General features: G+C 36.5%; 3 protein-coding genes across 3 annotated transcripts; 1 reads left to right on the top strand and 2 right to left on the bottom strand.

Annotated features, from left to right (window-relative positions):
- Nucleotides 1-23: 23 nt before the first annotated feature.
- On the bottom strand, nt 24-9,463 carry LOC133533852 (U3 small nucleolar RNA-associated protein 25 homolog). The gene is made up of 8 exons (XM_061872920.1): nt 8,838-9,463; nt 8,132-8,740; nt 6,686-6,928; nt 5,859-6,133; nt 3,133-3,288; nt 2,035-2,230; nt 1,104-1,280; nt 24-471 (listed from the first exon to the last, which is right to left on the bottom strand). The coding sequence occupies exons 1-8, from the start codon at nt 9,327-9,329 to the stop codon at nt 307-309; spliced, it is 2,313 nt and encodes a 770-aa protein (XP_061728904.1). The 5' UTR covers nt 9,330-9,463; the 3' UTR covers nt 24-306.
- Nucleotides 9,464-9,823: 360 nt separating this feature from the next.
- On the top strand, nt 9,824-12,976 carry LOC133533886 (cysteine protease ATG4D-like). Its single transcript, XM_061872966.1, has one exon. The coding sequence runs from the start codon at nt 10,041-10,043 to the stop codon at nt 11,463-11,465; it is 1,425 nt and encodes a 474-aa protein (XP_061728950.1). The 5' UTR covers nt 9,824-10,040; the 3' UTR covers nt 11,466-12,976.
- On the bottom strand, nt 12,964-19,775 carry LOC133533887 (protein farnesyltransferase subunit beta-like). The gene is made up of 5 exons (XM_061872967.1): nt 19,602-19,775; nt 19,169-19,307; nt 16,788-17,601; nt 16,112-16,220; nt 12,964-15,678 (listed from the first exon to the last, which is right to left on the bottom strand). Exons 2-5 carry the CDS (start codon nt 19,265-19,267, stop codon nt 15,465-15,467), a joined length of 1,236 nt encoding a protein of 411 aa, XP_061728951.1. The 5' UTR covers nt 19,268-19,307; nt 19,602-19,775; the 3' UTR covers nt 12,964-15,464.
- Nucleotides 19,776-20,148: the final 373 nt, after the last annotated feature.

The raw sequence follows: 20,148 nt of genomic DNA, 5'->3' as shown, positions 1-20,148 counted from the left end.
TATTTTGGACAAAAACCATTGGATAGGTTTAAACAAGATTATTATAATTATTTATTTTTAACAAATAAATAAGTAATTATTTTCTATTTATTTATACAAAATAGTCGTTTGAGGGAAACTATGACTAATTTTCATACAATAAAGAAAACTCCTACCTTATTTAAATGCACCAGACGGATGTCGTCCACGCCATAGTAAATAATAAAAAAATATCTAATGCCTTCAGGCAAAACATTCGTATCAGCAATCTGCTCAGCACTGTCCTGCCAAGCTTAAACCTTAAATCCATTGTAGTAAAACATAAAATCACTCGCCGGTGATGTACATGTGCACGGGCTTGTCCGAGCGCAGGACGGACGCGACGCGCGCGGCGCCCGCGACGGCGGCGGCGCGCGCTGCGTCGTACTTGCACATTAGGGTTGTCACAGACATGTTGAACTCGCTGCCGCCGTATTTGTTTTGGTTTGATTCCTACAACAAAATAACGAATGTGGTGGTTGCAAAAAGATTAAAGTTTTGAGGCTAGCAGCTAAATGCAAACTTTGAGAACCTACACCATCACCTCAAGCTTGGTACAATCAGGCGGCCCTAGGTAGGACGGCATCGGGCGCCGTTATGGCAATGACAAACAAGATCAGATCACGTTTCACCTAAAAACTAAGGCCGCCATTTTCATACATTCAGCACAATGACTGTGAATTAAAAGGTCAAAATGTGACATCTGTCAAACACCTACGTAGATTTCTCACGGTATCTACTCAAACAAATAAGTACTTATCTACTGAACCAACCAATCAGTTGATTCAGTTGATATATGCTTAGTCGGAAACCCATAGGAGGATGGAAAAAGAATTTATTTTTAACTAGCTCCTGCCCCCGACTTCATCTGCGTTAAATGACGACTTTCATGATACAAAAGTATCCTATCTCCTTCTCGACTATCTCTTGACCAAATATTACCGCAATAAATAAATATTTCTTAACAGACATATTAATAGACAGAATAACTTTCGCATTCATAATGTTAGTAGGGATAGTTAGGATTAGGATACGGATGGAATAGCTACACAGTGGGCATTCAAACTTAGAAAGAAAATAAGTACCTGCATAAGATTACACATCTCCGAGTAGAAATGTGGATATGTCGGCGGTTGGTAGAATATGATGTGCCGAATGCCTTTTATCCTGAACCGTCTGAAAAAGTGCACCCTCTCGGAGTACAATAGAAAATGCGCTTCTGTGTGGAAGAACATATCTCGGGCTCGAGCTATTTTACCATCCTAAAACAAATAGTTGAAAATAAAGGTACTATTCTCAACCATACACCCTCAAATATTCAAATGACTATAATAATATAATATAAATATAAGTTTAAGTAAGTATTGGTTCCTAAACTTCAAAACAAAGTATGCGTATCAAACTAAAATTGTATAACTTAAAGAAAAGCCAAACCTAGTTCTAGTACCTGTTAAAGAACATTTAAGAACCAGATAACCATAACGGTACAACTGCAAACTGGTGCTTAGGACTTGGAGCAGACTTTTTGCCACTCATCGTCGTCATTGGTCTGAACGTATTCCTTACAATTGTTCTCTGTATACATATTAGGTACTGTAACCGGGACTCGGGAGCGATGGGGCGAGATGTAAAACCACAATGTGCACGGATATCTTTTATTGATACCAACCACGGTCAGAGTAAGGTACACTTATAATTTATGCGCCGAGTACTAAAGTAACGATACGGGAGCCGTTATGCGTCACCTAGTAGTCGGTAGATCGTAACTAGTGAGCCGGGAATCCGTCAACACCAGTAACTAATCTGCTGAAGAAAGATAACATACAAAATAAGCAAGCCTACTTATGAAATCTGAGTCGAACAGTCGTTAGCGTGTTCTAACTCGACTCCTGCGCCATCTATTGGTGGTGTATGAAAGTTTCCGTAGGTGTAGTTGCGCTACTCGGTGCAGGATGGTGTTACTAGTACGTCGTTCTAGGTGATTGGTGTCACAGTACGAAATAAGTAAACTATTACCTTAGAGTATTCGCAAATTTGAACGAATCCTATATCTTCCTTCTTGAAATAGTTGCGTATCCGCACGTAGTCAAAGTAGCTGGGCACATAGATCAGCGTGTGGCTCATGAGAGGGTCCCGCTGCTTTGGCAGGAGTTCTTTCACGAAGTATTCGAACCTGGCGTCTACCGCTGCCAGCGGACTGCTTGCGTTAAACCTACAATAGTAATAAAGATTATGCGAGTAAACTACATATATATGTATAAAAAATGCTATGAACTTTATTTTTATGTTAATCCAAAATGGGTATATATATGTATATTAAATTGAAAAAAATGATTGGGAAGAAGACGCCGTATTAAAATGTGATTGGGCGGAATATGTCTGGCGCATGCACGTAGACAGATAGGCCAAAATGGCATGTTCCCATTTGTCCCTGTCGGGCACAGATGGGAATTTGACAATCCATCTGGCCTAGTGGGTAGCGACCCTGCCTATGAAGCCGATGGTCGTGGGTTCGAATCCCGTGAAGGGCATTTATTTGTGTGATGAGCACAGATATTTGTTCCTGAGTCATAAAAGTTTTCTATGTAGGTATATAAGTATTTTCGGCCAGACACCCTGTATATATCGTTGTCTGAGTACCCACAAACCAAGCCTTCTTGAGCTTTATTGGGACATTAAGCTCAAGAAGGCTACAGTATTTATTTATTTATTATGATTATGATTATGGCTGCGGTCACGTCGGGAAAACGCCGCCAAACAAAGAAGGGGAAGGCTTTACGACTTTGCGTTCCAACGGAAGAGGCGGTTTTCTCAGCCTAAGAAATAGAGAAGAGTGGAAAAGGAGAGAAGAAGCCTTCGAACAGGCAGCCCATGAGTGGGAGAGACAAAAAGGTCGCTACCTGCTACCTTAATGTTTCAATTGAGCTCCGACCTAGGCCTAGATGACTACTAGAGTAGTGCACCGACTAAATTCCGGCTAAAATGAAATTTATTCAAGATGTTCATATTACTTCAGGAGCAATAAAAAGGCAAGTTCAGCACACGTCATGTCAGCTTCCGTGTATATTCGGACTAAAATAAATACATTTCTATAAATAGTGTCATCATAAATACCTATGAAATATCTGCGGCACTTGCAATAAAACTTGCTGTATGCTCCCGACCTCGCACGGGTTCGAGACCACCGCCTTGCCGGCGTAGTTCTTGCATTTATGGTTGAGAATAGACTTTATCTCCGGCAGAGCCACGGAGCTGAAGATCAACGTTTGCCTGGAAAAATAATATAAATCAAACACCACAGACATACAGCTACATACGTGGATCACACACACGTACACGTTAACGAACATACTTGTCAAATATTTCTTTTATCTATATGAGTTATATGATATGCACAATGCACATTTGTAATTGCTTTACAATTTAAATCCTCGGGACATAGGATGAATATTGGATAAATCTAAATAACTTTTTCTGACTGGTTTTCAACGTTAATCGATTTCAGGAATGAAATAGATATTAAAATCATAAAGAGGATATTTACAAATTTAAATATGTATCTTTTCAGGACTTTTTGTTTAATCTCGTTAAGTCGTGACTAAAAAAATTTAAAAAAGTTAGGCATGAGTTGAAAGCTTGTTTTATACTGATCAAAACGCTATGTAATAAATTTAAAATTTAGATCGCGACTTTATATACTACGCAGCTGGATTGTGAAAAATTATACTTTACAAAAGGGAGTAAAAACCAGTGCCACATTCATAACATAGGTACAATTGTTTATTTGTATGAACCTAAATACTTTATTAGAACGTAATTCAAACTTAAGTTACTTTTCAGTAACACGCTTATTTTTTACTGCCATCCAACGAGTTGGTTTGGTAAAATATGTACAGTTGCAATTTTGGCAATCCAATACACATGAATTATACATTTTAAGAAAGATAAAATATCCAGCTTTTGTTTTATGTAAGATTCAGACATGAAAAAAGGAAAATATATCAATCCTCTCGAACAGGTCGTGCATTTTTTTACGTAAAAATTTAAACGTTTTTGAATATTATATAGAGTTATGCAATACTGAGACAGTAAATTACGTTAAATTATATTGTAAGTAATTCAGCATTAAATAAGCTCTCTACCCATATACAGGGTGATTCATGAGACGTGAGCTGGACTAAGCCTACACAATCAGTAAATGTTAATGAATCGTTCACCATCATATTTAAGTAAAACAATCACGCTTTTTATCTGTTATTTAACTTTTTCTTAAGGACAAATTTGATTATCTACAATCATGGACACCCTACAACACTTAATTAACAAAGATAAAACCTCTTTAACCGTTATGACAGCACTTTGATTATGAAGAAAATAAAATGTCACACTTGAGTGAGATACGATTTTATAAAAGTAACCAGACTCCGATGACATTCAATTTGTCACTTATTATGGATAAAACAAAGAGGGTGACCATAAATATCGTAAATAAAATAAAACTCTTTTTTTTGAACAGTAAAAATTAAATTAACGTTAATCTCACAAATACTGGTACCAAACAGTTGCTGATAATTTACCGAATATGCAGGCTTGATCCTGCTCACGTCTCCTGAATCATCCTGTATATGAATAATAAGGGATCTGTACCAATAACTTTTTTATCAGCAAAAAACTTTGTGGCAGAACTTACGACCTGGCTAAGTACATGTCGCACTAAAACTGTCTATAAAAATATATGTCTACGTGAACTTACGCCTGACGCGTATCAAATAAACATAAATCTTATAAACAAGATATTTTCGGTACAGTATGTAATGCATAAATCAGGCAAGCACTTAATACCGACCGCTATTCAGTGCAGTATAAATAGATCGCGCTTACCATTTAGATACGATGTTTATTCCGATAATAAGATATATTATCAGGACGCATTGAAAATGAATAGGCAGGTCGTCGGTCACAGGGTGATAATACAAATAAGGTTAATCCAGCGATAATCACGTTTTGGTCACGTCTGTACGAATGACTAAAAAACTAGAATCGGCAATAGGTATATAATGTTTTGTAACAGTTTACTAGGACAAACCATTCATGATTTTCATGAAACACACTTTACTTTTTAACGGTCCAGATTATAAGAAATCCGCAATTCGAGCCTCATATATTGCCACCTTATAGTCCTAACATTTCTGGTTGAGGAAAAAAAAGATGCGTTATAAGGTGGTTATATTTTTACCTTTTGATATCGCATTGTGCCCTATAAAGGTATAAAGGCCCCAAGTACCTACATCACGTTATGTATTGCAATTGGGTATCAAAAACAGTCGAGTAGCAAACTCACATATACTACTAAAATCATCAAATTAGTAGCTGACGAATCAATATCACACGTCTTCAGCGGCTCCAGGTGTAATACGCCGTGCAAGTGAATAGGCAAAGAGTTTTGCCTATGTGTATAGTGCAGATAGCAGAGGGTCTACCGGGAAACACGAAAGTCGAAATTTCCTTATATGTCTCTGTATCGTTTGAATATGCAAGAGTGATAGAGAGGCAGATAAGTAACGAAATTTCTCGGCCACATCGCGTCAACGTATTTCTGCCGCTGATCATGCCGCTACCCAAGATTACTGCACTTACAGTACGAGTAACTTAAGAATAACTGTGCAAACAGTTTTGCAGGAAACTGTATTAGATTATAAGTTTATATTATGTAATAATAATAAATAAATAAGTGGTCCAGGCAGTACAGTAGATGATACCAGTCTGCGTTAGGAACACATCTGTCTGGCCCAGGATCAGGACTTCTATTGAAGCTAGAAGGGGTGGATTTGAAAACTAACCTGTAGTATTTAGACCAGCCATTAATAGCCCACGATCGGACTCTAGAGAAATCAGTATCACGGGTCTTCTGCGGCTGTAAATGGAAGTGGTCCAGGCAGTGCAGTAGATGGTCCCAGTTCTGCATTAGGAACACATCTGTCTGGTCCATGATCAGGACTTCTATTGAGGCCAGGAAATCGTAGTCGCGATCCTCTTCGCCCTCCGCGCCGACGATCATGCGGAGACCGAGGGGAGAGGCTACTATGATGTCTGATGAGTAGAAGTCTGTGTACAACTGTAATATAACGTTGATAAATAAAACGTTTAAGTGCAGGCCGCAAGGTTATTTACCATCCCACAAGAAAAAAATTAAAGAATTAGGTATTTTGTATGAAGGGATTATTATTATATTACATTAGGTTTCTCGTTATTTATTGAATATATATTTGATATTACGTGTTGTCCAAAGCGCGTATAAATACTTACGCGATTCTCGTAAATATTCAGGACTTTTTTGTTTTGTCTCTTTAAACTGGTATATTCTGATGAACTAGTAATAGTAAATTGCAACTGTAATATCATAAAAGTAAACTCATTATTAATAAATGCTCTGTTTAGGCCCTAACAATAACAAGGTTCTAAATATGGTCGAAAATAAATTAGCCCTACTGTTTTAAAGATGTGGGTTAGGCATTACGGTTCGGTAACAACACTATGTGATGTTCATAGCGCTGTCTCGCTCACATAGCGGAACCGCGCGCCGTTTCGGACCCGTAGAGCCAAGTCTTTAGGCACCGTCGTCGTGACCTTCACTGACGAAAATATCTATTTGGCTAATACAACTTACCTTCAATGTTTTCTTGGTTAAAGTCATTGCTAATCTAAAAGTGTCATCAGTATTCCCACTGAACATGAGTTCATAATCCTCTGGTTTAGGGTTTTTCTGAGGCATGGCAATCTCACCGCCAGTGAACTCCTCCTCAAAGCGGTTCTTGTTGACCACCTGGCCCGCTTCCTTGGGCACTAGGATGTCCATTAAAGTTTTGACCACTTTGTATGCTGCACTTTTGAATGGAACCAGTATCAGTACCTTGAAAATAGAATAAGCACGCATCATGAAGCAGTATAACTAAATACATATGGACATGTCTGGCCTAGTGCCTATGAAGCTGAAGGTCCCGGGTTCAAATCCTGGTAAGGGCATTTAATCCTGAGATGAGCATCAATATGTGTTCCTGAGTCATAAATGTTATCTATGTATTTAAGTATTTATAAATATGTATATCTTATTTATATTGTTGTCTAAGTACCCACAACACAAGCCTTACTGAGCTTACTGTGCGAACTTCGTCAATTTGTGGAATAATCTTACAAACAATTTTTTTTTCATTTCTTTTTTGGTTTTATTAATGACCTTTGAGGGACTAGAGTCTGAACTAGGTTAGACCTGTATAACAGATCTACAGGCCCCCACCCTGGAAAAAAATAATGTTCTATAATATTCATGTGTGAATGTTATAGAACATTATTTTTCACGAATTAGATGTGTATGTGTATTGCATTGTATAGCTAATTATTAATTACTGTGGAATGGAGTATCTAGACAAACCATAGTGGTTTAACAATACTTTTTGAACAGATATTCTGTAATTGTGATTTATCTGTAACAAAAAACAAAGATTCCCGCAAAAAAAAAAAAAATTATTTGTTTATTAATATTTCCAAATTTATGGTAAATTGCTGAAAGTACTATTTTCACTAATTCAGAACCATCCAAGATTACATTATAATGTAATGTGAAAGATGCAACCTGAATATTTGTGTAAATATGGTGAAGTGAATAGGTATCATAAAAAAATTAATGCCTACATTAGATAATACACCATTAAGTTAACACTTTCAATGCCGGGCCGCTGCATTTCCTGTACAAAATGAACACACATACATGTTGTTGGCACTGAATGTGTTAAGCTTTGTAAATCAAAGTAAGTGTAATACTAAAAAGTTTGATTGGAAATATTAATAATATTATAAAGGTGGTTGGATCAAGGGTTAGATGCAGAAGGCAGTGATCTTGGACACAACGGATAGTCCGGCAGTTCCTCTCTCTGCGGCCCTGACCACCGGCAGCTTGGCCTCTGCCCCACAGCTGGAGGCACCCTAGGTTAGGTTTTTTTATAATGCATTTATATGTATTTTGTATTATTTTGTATTTTATTTTATATCCATATTATAAAATCCTACCCTAAGATGAAAGAAAAATAAAGAGCATTATAAAATAATAAATATGTACCTTCGGTCTCACTAAGCCCTGGTCTCTATATTCCTCAGAAGGGTCAGTCTTTTTACCAAGCTTGGAATTATGATGAAGAATCTTAGTTCTTGTCTTTAACATATGGTTGACCACATGCAAACAGTATGTAAAGCGAACTTCTTCAGCATTAGTAAAAGTTCTCTCTGGGTAGTAAAGATCTTGATAGTTGTTCATTATGCCAAAGAGTTCCCTCTGCAGAGGTGTGAACACTTCGGTGAGCTCCAAATCGTTCTTGATTAGATTAGTCTTATTAGCAGACACAATGTTACCATGTATTTGCGATTTAATGAACATCTTTTTAAAATCTGTGCTTGCTATTTGTGGAACAGTGCCTGTTGGAGCTGAAGGTTTTTCTTCAAGTAAGGAAATTTTAGGTTTCACTTTCGCTTTCAACTTGACTGGTTTAGGTATGGTTACAGATATGTTACCAAGAATTGGCCATGTTTTCTCAACTTGGTCCAAATTCTCGGGAGATGGATTTGAGAGAGTGACTAACAGATCTTCCCCAAGTTCATATTGTAGGTGCTTGGTAAATGGGTCATTTGAAGAGTCCTGTTCGTCATTTTCATCTTTGTGTGAAGACTTTACCTGTAATAATGAAATTATTTTTTAGATTATATTTTCAATTAAAATGTGAGTTAAAATTATTTAGTGTCCTAATTAGTTTTATTATGTAGTGTCTTACTTTTATCTCCAAGTCACTGTCCTGCTCATCTTCATCCAGCATAGCTTCTGTTTCTTGTTCACTGTCATCACTTCCAACACCATTATCATTTCCATTCTTACTTGCCATGTCTTCCTGTTCACTAGCCATATCTCCCGGTTCACTAGTCATGTCTTCATCACCACTCTCATGTTCGGGTCCCTGTTCACTATCACTTTCGTCACTATCTATTACAACTTTTTGTTTTTTTGGCTGACTGAAACAAGAAACTAGCATTCCATAAGGATCTTCTTCTTCCTCGCTCTCCGAGTATGCCGCCTGCTGCTGTTTTAGCTTCCGTTCCAGTTGTTCCTTCTTCAAGTTCTCTTCTTCAACCTTTTGCTTATTTTTGTATCGGTTAAATAGAGCTTTTTTGTTAACAACCTCAATTTTTTTCTCTTTCTTCTTTTTTAAATGTTTTGTGTGTTGCTTCTTATTGTTTTTATGAAACTTACCTCCTTTTCCTCGACCCATTTTGAATTCAACAATCCGTGATAAAATATTTTAAATTCATAGAAAAAGCAATGTTTTTTAAGTTTTTATATAGATGACAAATTAAGGAAACGAAAACGTGCGTTTGACATTTAGATTTGACACATAGACATTTGACGTTTCATTTGAGATTATAAACAGGGTTGACAACATGGTAATCTCAATTATTTTTTGCTTTATGTGAATCGATTATGAACTTGCACAATCGATAAAATTTAAGTGACCAGAAATAAATTAAAGCCTGACCAGTAATATATGATCACGCGCCATAATTTCTCTTGACAATGATCATATATTTCTGGTCAGAACCAGATAAGCTAGCAGCTATTAATAGCCCAGAGAGCGCAAGTGTTATTTTAAACGTCAAACATCTATGAAATTATGACGTTTACTTAACACCTGCACACAGGGTGGGTATTCGAAATCGCTGCCAACCATCAACTTGTTGGTCTCTCTACATGCCTACTGCAGACATGCCTGTCACATCGTATTGTCATTGTCAAAATGACATTTGTAACTAAAGGAAAGAAAGAAAGACTTCGTTTTGCTTGCACGTAAAATCGGAGTAACCGTTGTGAAAGATTAGTCACAAAGCAACGAAATGCTTCCTGGTTGTCGGTCAAGAATTTGGCCTCAAGGAATGCATTGCCTTCGGCATGTTATTGAAATTTGAACTTATTTGTTTGGTGCATAATGAACCGTTCTAATAACATCGCCCAGAGCTCCCAACTACACTTAGCATCGGATAATGGTGTTCCTAACAGCACTCCAATGAGATTCGCTAGTATAGCTGCACCTGCTCCACCTGCACCTACTCATCAAAATGGACGTGAAACTGACGACTTGCAAGATCTTAAAGGGAAAGTCGAATCTAGATTGCTGTCTATGTGGAACAACGTAAAGTTCGGTTGGACTGTAAAATTGAAGACTAGTTTTTCAAAAGAATCACCAGTATGGCTTTTGGGGCGGTGCTATCATCGAAAGTTAAGCCCAACCGGTTCTTTGGAGTCCTCTACAGAGATCGGTATGGAAGCCACAGCACTTCAACCCATGGAGCAAATATATGGCGAAGGAATTGAAGGATTCAAGTCTGATTTTGTTAGTAAAATATGGATGACCTACCGAAGAGAGTTTCCTACAATGTCAGGCTCTTCATTCACCACAGACTGTGGGTGGGGCTGCATGTTGAGGAGTGGACAAATGTTATTAGCGCAAGCACTGGTATGCCATTTCCTTGGAAGAACTTGGCGCTGGACTCCTGAAAAGCCTATTCAAAATGCAAGAGAATTTCAAGAAGACTGCCTTCATCGAATGATAATAAGGTGGTTTGGAGATAAGTCATCAGTAAACAGTCCCCTCTCCATCCACCAGATGGTAAAGTTAGGAGAAAACTTGGGCAAGAAGCCTGGAGATTGGTACGGACCAGCTTCTGTCGCCCACTGCTTGCAGGCAGTGCTGACTGCCGCTTCTAAAGAAAACTATGAATTTGATTCCTTAGAAGTTTATGTTGCTCAAGACTCTACTGTGTATATCAAAGATATACAAGATTTATGTAAGCTGCCCAGCGGAAGCTGGAAATCCCTGATACTTCTGGTGCCTGTCAAGTTAGGCACTGATAAGTTAAATCCTATATATGGGCCCTGCCTCACTTCTCTCTTAACCCTGGACTTTTGTATTGGGATTATTGGGGGCCGGCCTAAACATTCACTTTACTTTGTTGGTTATCAGGATGATAGATTAATACATTTAGATCCACATTACTGTCAAGAAATGGTTGATGTGTGGCAGCCCAACTTTTCCCTGCAGTCCTTCCACTGCCATTCTCCGAGAAAGATGCCTATTAGTAAAATGGATCCCTCATGCTGTATTGGATTTTACCTTGCTACTGAGCATGACTTTGAGACATATATAAACATAATCAAGTCTTTTCTCATCCCTCAGGGAGTTTCATCAAATCATGAGTACCCAATATTTTCAATACACCATGGGTCCCGTAGTTCAGTCATGAACCCCCCAAATATCAGATACTCAATTTATGAATCAGAGCAGAACTGGGTGGCCCCCAGCATCAATGACAGTGATACAGACATCGAGTCAGAGGAATTTGTTTTAGTTTAATAATTATAGTTATACCAAATATGATTGCAATTATTGTGTATATCAGTTATTTTAAAGTAGATCATTTTATTGGGTACTGCATTATCTGTTAGGTTTTTTTAAGTTAATTTATTGATGTTATTGTGTTTATTGTAATATATAAAGATCTCTGTGTGTTTTAACCCTTATCCAGGCATAGTACGATTTATCAACCACATATGTGCCATTAGAATTTCAACTTTAGCATTCCGATTTAAGGTTCAAATTAGATTACACTTTCAGGAAATGTTACTTGTCTTCAAATGAATCATCAAAGCTGGATTAATTGGAATATATTTTGGGAAAACCTTGTAGATTGGTGCGGCCTGGAAAAGGAGTAATAAATGTTCAAATGTTCATGCTCACTTGAGTGTACATAACATGATTATTGATTAGTGATACACAAGGTCAACACATATGCGCTTATCATAGGAACATTTCTGGTAAATAACAGAATTTATGTACTTAAAACTTTCTTATCAAAATAATATTATTCATTTTCCACTAAGACTTTCATGCATTTCAAGGACCAGTTACCTGCTAGTTTTTTAATAACTAATATTGCTAAAAAGTATAAGGTTTTATACCAATCAATATAAAGCTATGATAAGTATAAAATCTTGAAATAGAGGCTGCTATGCAATATATAATAAAACTGGTAATGTCAAATGTATAACCATTTATCAGTCTGGATAGTGCAGTGTGAAACAGTATCTAAATGTAATAATAACAAAATGAAAAAGCGAAGTTTCTTCCTATTAATAATGAGACCAAAGAGAATTAAGAAGACCAAGAGTGCTCACTCCATACAACGGTTTTGTTACTAAAAATACTATTATTTTCGTAGTCTACATCTAGCGTCAAGTAGTGGAACCCTCAGTACTGCTGCTCGACAATAGATGTCGCGGCAAACAAAAAGTCTAATGCTCAACGATTTTCAGCTAATGTTATAACCAGAGTAAGCGTAGGAGATAAAAATTGAGTTTGTTTGTTTGTTTATTTATTAGACATTTACCTATAAGCTAACAGGTACACCAAATCGCTTACAAACTAGATTACAGTAGGATTACAATACAAATTACATTATGTACATAAAAACACAGTTCATTATTTGCAGAAATATTAAATATTGGATTATTAAATAAATTCAGAGTTCGGTTACACTATTTATAATATTAGCGGGAAATCGTTGATCATTGGACTTTTTGTTTGCCGCGACATCTATTGTCGAGTAGCAGTACTGAGAGTTCCACTACTTGACGCTAGATGAAGACTACGAAAATAATAGTATTTTAGGTAACAAAACCGTTGTATGGAGTGAGCACTCTTGGTCTTCTTAATTCTCTTTGATGAGACTTAAATTAGTTTGACTAGTTTGTTCAGCTGGACTGTAAAGTGGATATCATGATTTACTATTGCCAACTCATTAGCTATAAATCCAATACAAAACATGTAATATTATGACAGCAAAACAAATATAACCGTTGCGAAAATGTTTATTGTTTTTAATACAAATAAAACTGTTGCACTATAAGTACATTTATGTCTACACATGTTATAAAAATACATTCCACCATCTTTACAGTTTACCAATAGATCTTGACCTAGGTACCGTCATATATGCTCCAGTAAAATTAGCACTAATCAGGAATTATTATTTAACAATTATTTTAGGTACCTACGGCCCTATCGAAAACGATTGCATTAAGTGCCAGAATACCAAGTCACATGTGTTAACATTGTTTCATTATGGTCGGATTTTCCATGCCACAAGATATGCTGACTGGCAGCTGTCTAGGTATTTACAAAACGACATTTTATTTATAGGGAGCGTGCATGAACTGTAGGAGGCAGCACAGGAGCCGTCAGATTATTGGCGCGAGGCGTAAATGTGATGTTTATTGTTCCGATGTAGCCCACAAGATGGCAGAACCTACTATGCACAGGAAAACACGTGACGTGTAAATGTAAATGTTTATTGTTCCGATTCAGGCCACAAGATGGCAGACCCTCCAACGCGCACGGTCCCTATACAGCACGTTCTAATAGTATTTAACCCTGGATCTTTCAACCATTATCGCACTCGGCCCCCTTGGTAAAAAACGTTTTCCGCCTCTTTTCTTTTCCAATTTTTTTTTCTTCGGTCCTATAATGTTTGTGTTTTTGATTGTTAGTATGATTATTAGCATTCGTGCATATTGTGGATACACAATCAGGTAAAAAGTCGGTTTTAATTTGACTACATTCTTATTACATTAGACGTAAACTTATTGTTATCTTGTTCCAGTTATCATTCATTAATTTATCAGAAACCGGATTAGAGTACCAATGTTAAATTTCTCAACACAACGTCTTTGTCTTTTTATTCAGATTCACTATTAAATAGTAGGAATAAAATAACGTGTACTTAAAGCCTTTTAACAACGTATATCACACCACGCAGTGGCGTGGTATACGTATAGTGATACTCTATCTATAAAAATGGACTAAGGATATAAAGATTATCTACGAGCTTGAATGCAATAAGCTAATACGAATAAGGGTCCCCCACATGAACAGCACTTCTAGTTAGACGACAAGTAGTATTCAAGATTATAACCGAGCTCATAATAACCACATTTTAACTTATACCAATCAAATTGCTTACCTAAGCTGCGCAATCGTCTATATACTTTATGTATAATCTTGACGATACAGAAACTACTTTAATGTTAAAGCAATCAAGTTGATTGCGTAATTTATCGCTACATATTTACATATATATCTGTAGATGAATAGAATCACGCAAGGCTATTTGAAGAGAAAATTTGTACTTAGTATAACCAAATGTGGGAAAATTACTCTATACCGTCCGATACGTAATATAGTCTTGCTCGTAAGACTCGTAAAAGGTACGTAATATTATCATAATATGTTGGAACGCTTTATTGGGATTGAAATCCATTGACGGTTAAGATGGCAGTAATAGTAAGTGCCTACTCTCCATGGCAAAAAAAGATTTTAAGTAGAATTTATACAATTCAAAATGGCATCCCAACATCTTAAGTCTCTTTTTGGTATTACTATATACTTATACATAAATAAATTGATATTCGCTTACAAGTAAATTGAAATAAGTACGTAATATACTCAAAGTCCGTAAAATGCCATTAAATTTTGAATTGCTCTGTCTGCATGGTCATATAAATATACGTAGTTTTACTAATGATATTCCTGAATTTTCAGTATGTCCCACGTATAGTTATATCTCATTGAAGTCATTAAAACACTCGCATTAAATACCCATGTATATGCAAGGCATGAATTACCTAAGAGCGTTTTACGATTAACTCTACTTAGACGTTCGATAACATAGCAGGATCCAATTATTGTATGGATTTTACAGTCGGAAATGCTTAAACAGCTTTTATTCTGGCATTTTCGTTTTTGGTCTATTCACACTTTGGTTCTACTTATAGGGCTTTATTTTATTGGTTCAATAATATATACGGTTTGATCTAGATAAACTTTAGTGTAGCTACTGGAAATTATTTTCCCAGGTTTGTTTAATAAAAATGTTCTGATATTACATAACGTGTTTCCGATCTCCAGAAGGCCTATTTTGATTTAAAATCTTGTTCGAAGGACCATATCTGCCTACAATTACAGCCATAACTTTGCAAAGTTTAATATCAGGAGCAAAACATATGAAAATAATCATTTTTCCCTAAAAACAAATGTCAGTTTGACTAACTTCAGGGATCAGTTGATAGTTATGGATCTTTATATCCGGTTCGAAGGACTAGTTATTTTTTATAGTAGTAACTAGTATGCATTTTTGAGCAATTATTGCGATATTCATTACCGAAATCGAACTGTTACTTTACTAGATTAATTATTTTAGATAGAAAAGTTACTAGCGTCCTATTACTTTTATCATTTGTTATGAAGCACGCATCATCGTGCATCATCAGTGCTAAATAATTGAAGATCTAAAACAACCTAGTTTTTCCTGAAATCCTTGACCGGCGGCGGGTGCCTGATGAAGTAGTGCACGGCGTTATAGACAAGGTGCGGTGCCACGTTGTGCAGGGGGTGCACGCGGTTGAGCTCGTTGCGCGGGGAGCCCACCACGAACGGGTCGCCGGCGCCCGTGCCGTGCTGCGCGATCGACAGCCCTGACAGCGTGTAGCATGTGTGGTAGATGTCACGCGCTCTGAAACCGAATTACACACTGACATCTCACGTTTTAATTGATACGGTTACCCCTGAGTGAGAGCAGTAAATTTATGACCATCGTTATCCTTTCAGCCTTTTGCTGAACATAGACCTCATAATCTGATTCACAAGTAAATTACTTTAATTACTACAGAGTATCTAATTCAGATCAGATCGTGAAGATAATTATGTATACTTAAATATCAGTACAATAAGCATAAGTACTGTGATGAACTAAAATAGTGGTTCAGTCGCTTGATGTTAGGTTCGAAATCAGTGTTTATTAACTCTGTTATGTTATGAGTGACTAAGCCAGTATTTAATACATCCGCCAACGTTATATTTGCTCAAACAATTCGGCTGTTGTATCGTCGGCCCCGTATATGACTAGTATCAATAACAAAGGCATGTTAACAATTCATGTCACTCACTTGCCAGGCTTGTCTATTAGGCCACCGTCGTTGGCTTGACAGCAAACAATGATGTATTCTTGTAAGGCACCTTGATTGAATAAACACGTTTCTATAAGTTCTTTGTCTTCTGCAAAAAAGAACGAAAGCATTAACTACCCATATATCAGGCAATCATATTTCCTAATTTAAAATGAATTACTAATTAAAACAAAAAATATTGCTTTGCTAATCCGCGTGTAGCATGTGTGTGGTAGATGTTACAGGCCTTTGCCCAGCAGCGGAACACTAGACTTATATAAATAAATAAATCCGCGAAAAAATTACATGCTTGTGTAGCCCGTCAGTGCTAGCCCGTTATACTAACTTGCGTATTTTTACAAGCAATTTAATGTTTCCACCCTCCCGCCGCAAAAATAAATACGCAAATGAAAGTTTCAGCTATCGTGCGTCAGACTCTCAACATCTCCAGCATCTCCTGAGGATGCCTCGTAGGGAGGCGAATCACGTGTCGAGTTTTGTACTTTACATTAATTGCATGTAAAAATACGCAAGTAAGTATAACGGGTTAGCACTGCTTGACTAGCACGTTATATTTTCGCGGAATAGCAAAGTAATATTTTTTGTTTTAATTAGTATGGATTTCCGCAAAGTAACGCCTGATTCTATTCACTAATGTATTACTATTTAATCTTACCTTGAGCTAAGATAGCACTGATTATAGGAAAAGCAGCCCCTTGCCAAAATGAATAACAGCCATCAACAAGTTTATTAGTTCGTCCCTGAAAGCCACCCTCTAGCCGCATCTGACGATTTACACACCACCTCAAGAGTGCATCTATGTCACACAACTTAGGCCGGTTTAGTAACGCCAGAGATGCGATCCCACAGAAAGCGTATCCGCCGTGTGCCTCCATGCCCGGGCATCCGCCAAAACCTCCTTCATAAGTTTGGCAACTAACTATCCATTCTGCTGTCTTGTCAAATAAGAGATCTGTGTAAGTATTAGTCATTTTAGCGACGCTTACTGCACAATACGCTCCTCTTATATCTTGTTCCCCTCCTTTATGAAGGGCAAAGGAGCCATCTACATCTCGAAGAGTCCATAAAAACTTTTGTAAAGAGCTGCGGTCTATTGAATCGTATGCTTCATCTGTCCCTATTATAGCTAAGGCGTTTACAGCAGCGTAAGTAGTTCCTAAATGTGGATATTGTCCTGGGCCGCCTCCATAGCCCCCTTCCTCGTGTTGGCAATGAGCGAGAAAGTCCACTGCACTAGATAATGTCTCTGTGTCAGGCATGTCATCTAAGATCCACAAAGCATGTAAAATCCAGTACACCAGCCATGGTCTGCTGGCATCCAAGCACTCATATCCTTTTGGTAGTGCCTTCAACCAAGTTTTTAATTGCTTACTGTGAACCCGTTTATTAAGTATTGGCAGATCAGGATCAATGGATGCTTCCTTTTCAAATTGTCTAAATATTTTTAATACTGTAGCTTCAACCTCCAACTAAAAACACAATTAAAAGTGTCAAATCAATTTGTTTACTAAGTATTGAATGTTCTTATGATTAATTGATTATTGACTATGACAGCAATTATGTGGTAGTATTAGTATAGTTGAAGTGGTATAGTGGGATGCTTTAGATTTCAGCTAGATGGAATTTCAGTGTACTATTTGTGGCCTTTGAGGTAGTTTAAAGTTAAAAGAATTTTTAGGTAAACTAACTTTACTTTAAATTAGTTTAATGTTAGTATAAGTCGACAAAGTTTCAAGTGGCCATAATCACCCTTGAAATAGTTTGTATCAATTGCTAGTGTTGTAGTTGTAGTGGGCATAACTAATTCGTTGCAGCGTTTGATGCGTGTGTGGCGCGTAAGTTGTTTTACTTTTGAATCTCAGTGATAAGTTCATAATTGGTACAAAATTAATAACTCATCTCACAAAAAGGAATTTGAGATTAATTTAGAAAACTTATCATAGTTTGAAGTTGGTCAACTGTTTTATGTGACATCCGCTTAGTATGACGTGGTATGACGTATTTGTCGTTATACGGATTCTACTGTACAGTCAAGTGTAAAAATATAGATGTACAAGTTGCTCAAAAATATGTCCCATAGCTTTTATGTCGGCGAATTAAGAGCTATGGGACATATTTTTGAGTAAGTTGCGTGGACCCATATTTTGCAGCGAAAAACGTGGAGACGGTCACGAAATTCAGCGAATGTGTCGGTATAACCGGTCATAATTTAATGAAAATAGGACTTATAGTAAACGATTTCATCGAAAATCAAGCGAAGTCATCTTATCCGAGATTGTTACAAAGAAGTTTATATGAATACCAAATTTCGCACAGTAATTACGTCATACATATAGTAAGCGGTTGGTTAATATAAGCAGAGTCATAATACTCATAATAAACGAATTTTACAGTAGTAATCGGTACTGTAGTAATCATTATGGGAACTTTGTAGGTATACAGGAGAGGAAGGCTCAAACAAAATGGAGAATAAAATACTCAGGATTCTAAGGGACCTATGACGACCCATTAGTGGTGGGCATAAAAGTAAATTACAATTACTTTTATGCCCACCACTAATACACACATATTTCAGTTTTGTACTGTTTGACTAATTAATTGGGGTTGTATGCCAATTAAAAAGTTAACTATAACTATGTTCTATGCTGCCACAAAATTTCTACCTAGTCACCAATTACTTAATCTATTAAGTAATAATTTTCAGCTGAATGTAAAAAGAGCAACAATAACATGAAATCTGCTGTGAATAACAAAATAAATAGGTATTGAAAAAATGTGCCTACTTTGCTCACCACTGAGTAATTGTGCTGCAACAGTTTTTTTATAAATGAAAGCTATATCACAACCTCATTCAAGTGTTACAACATGATAGTAGTGATGGTCTAGCTACTTTAAATCTTGATTTTGTCTTAAATAAATAAAATAATCCTACCATTCCTACCACATCTTTATGATTTAAAATATATGGAGTAAAGTAGGCACATTTGACTGTAAGTTTAGAGAAGAGAAATAAATAAATAATTATGCATTGTTTACCTGATCTGTTGTTGTATCCGTGACTACCTTTTCTGTATTATAAGCTTCTGCGGAAATGTTGGCATAGCACCGAATCTCATTTTCCAGTTTTTTATTCATCTTTAAATTAAATACGCTAAGGAGAGAAGAATTATTCTACCTAAAAGTAAAATTAGAAAGGTACACTAATAAATTTATAATACTATATAACAATGCCAAAGCATAATCTAGATTCTAGCTGTATACATTTATAAAGTTTGTTTTGGCTAGCAGCTTGGTTTACTACCCCAATTAGCTCCCGAGCGATCTATTTATTGCATTCTAATTACAGACACCTCTGCATATAGATCTCAGCTCAGGTATCTGCTAATTCTAGGCCCATTGTAACCTTTGTTTTATAACCTTTACAATGAAAACAAACTTAAATTACGCGATAGTTGTGACACATACTTACAGTATCTAAAAGTAAATAATCCCGTCTATTCACACGAATTGTACTAGATACGTTGTTTACCTAACTTAATCTAAATACATGACAAAATTTTATACTATACATTCAAAACTTAATTTTTATCGTAAAATTCATTCATGTATTGACATATTGACAGGCATGGACGTGGACCACAGCTTAGCACAAAAATTCACTATGGGGAATATTATATTACTGCAATGTTCTGTCGCCAAAGTACATCACAAGCGCATATCGATTTACGAAATCGTGAAAAGTTCTGATGATGTCAATGAAGTTTGTTTACGGTATAATATAGCACATATTTCCGTAGATTTTGATAGTAAAAAATCGATGGTGGAATCATTGTAGTCGGTAGAACCCACTGTACAATACTTTTTCAATAAATTATTTGTATTTGATGCAACTCGAATGTTTGGTTAAATCTCAATAGCAAGGACTATAACTGCGAAAATAGAAGTTCGGGCATTTTTCTCTGTGACTTCAATTACGTCTTAGTTCAACTGATCCCTTATCGATCAATTTAATGGTT

Source organism: Cydia pomonella, unplaced genomic scaffold (assembly GCF_033807575.1).
Source record: "Cydia pomonella isolate Wapato2018A unplaced genomic scaffold, ilCydPomo1 PGA_scaffold_208, whole genome shotgun sequence".
NCBI classification, from domain to species: domain Eukaryota; kingdom Metazoa; phylum Arthropoda; class Insecta; order Lepidoptera; family Tortricidae; genus Cydia; species Cydia pomonella.
This window is presented reverse-complemented; position numbering and strand designations above follow the sequence as displayed.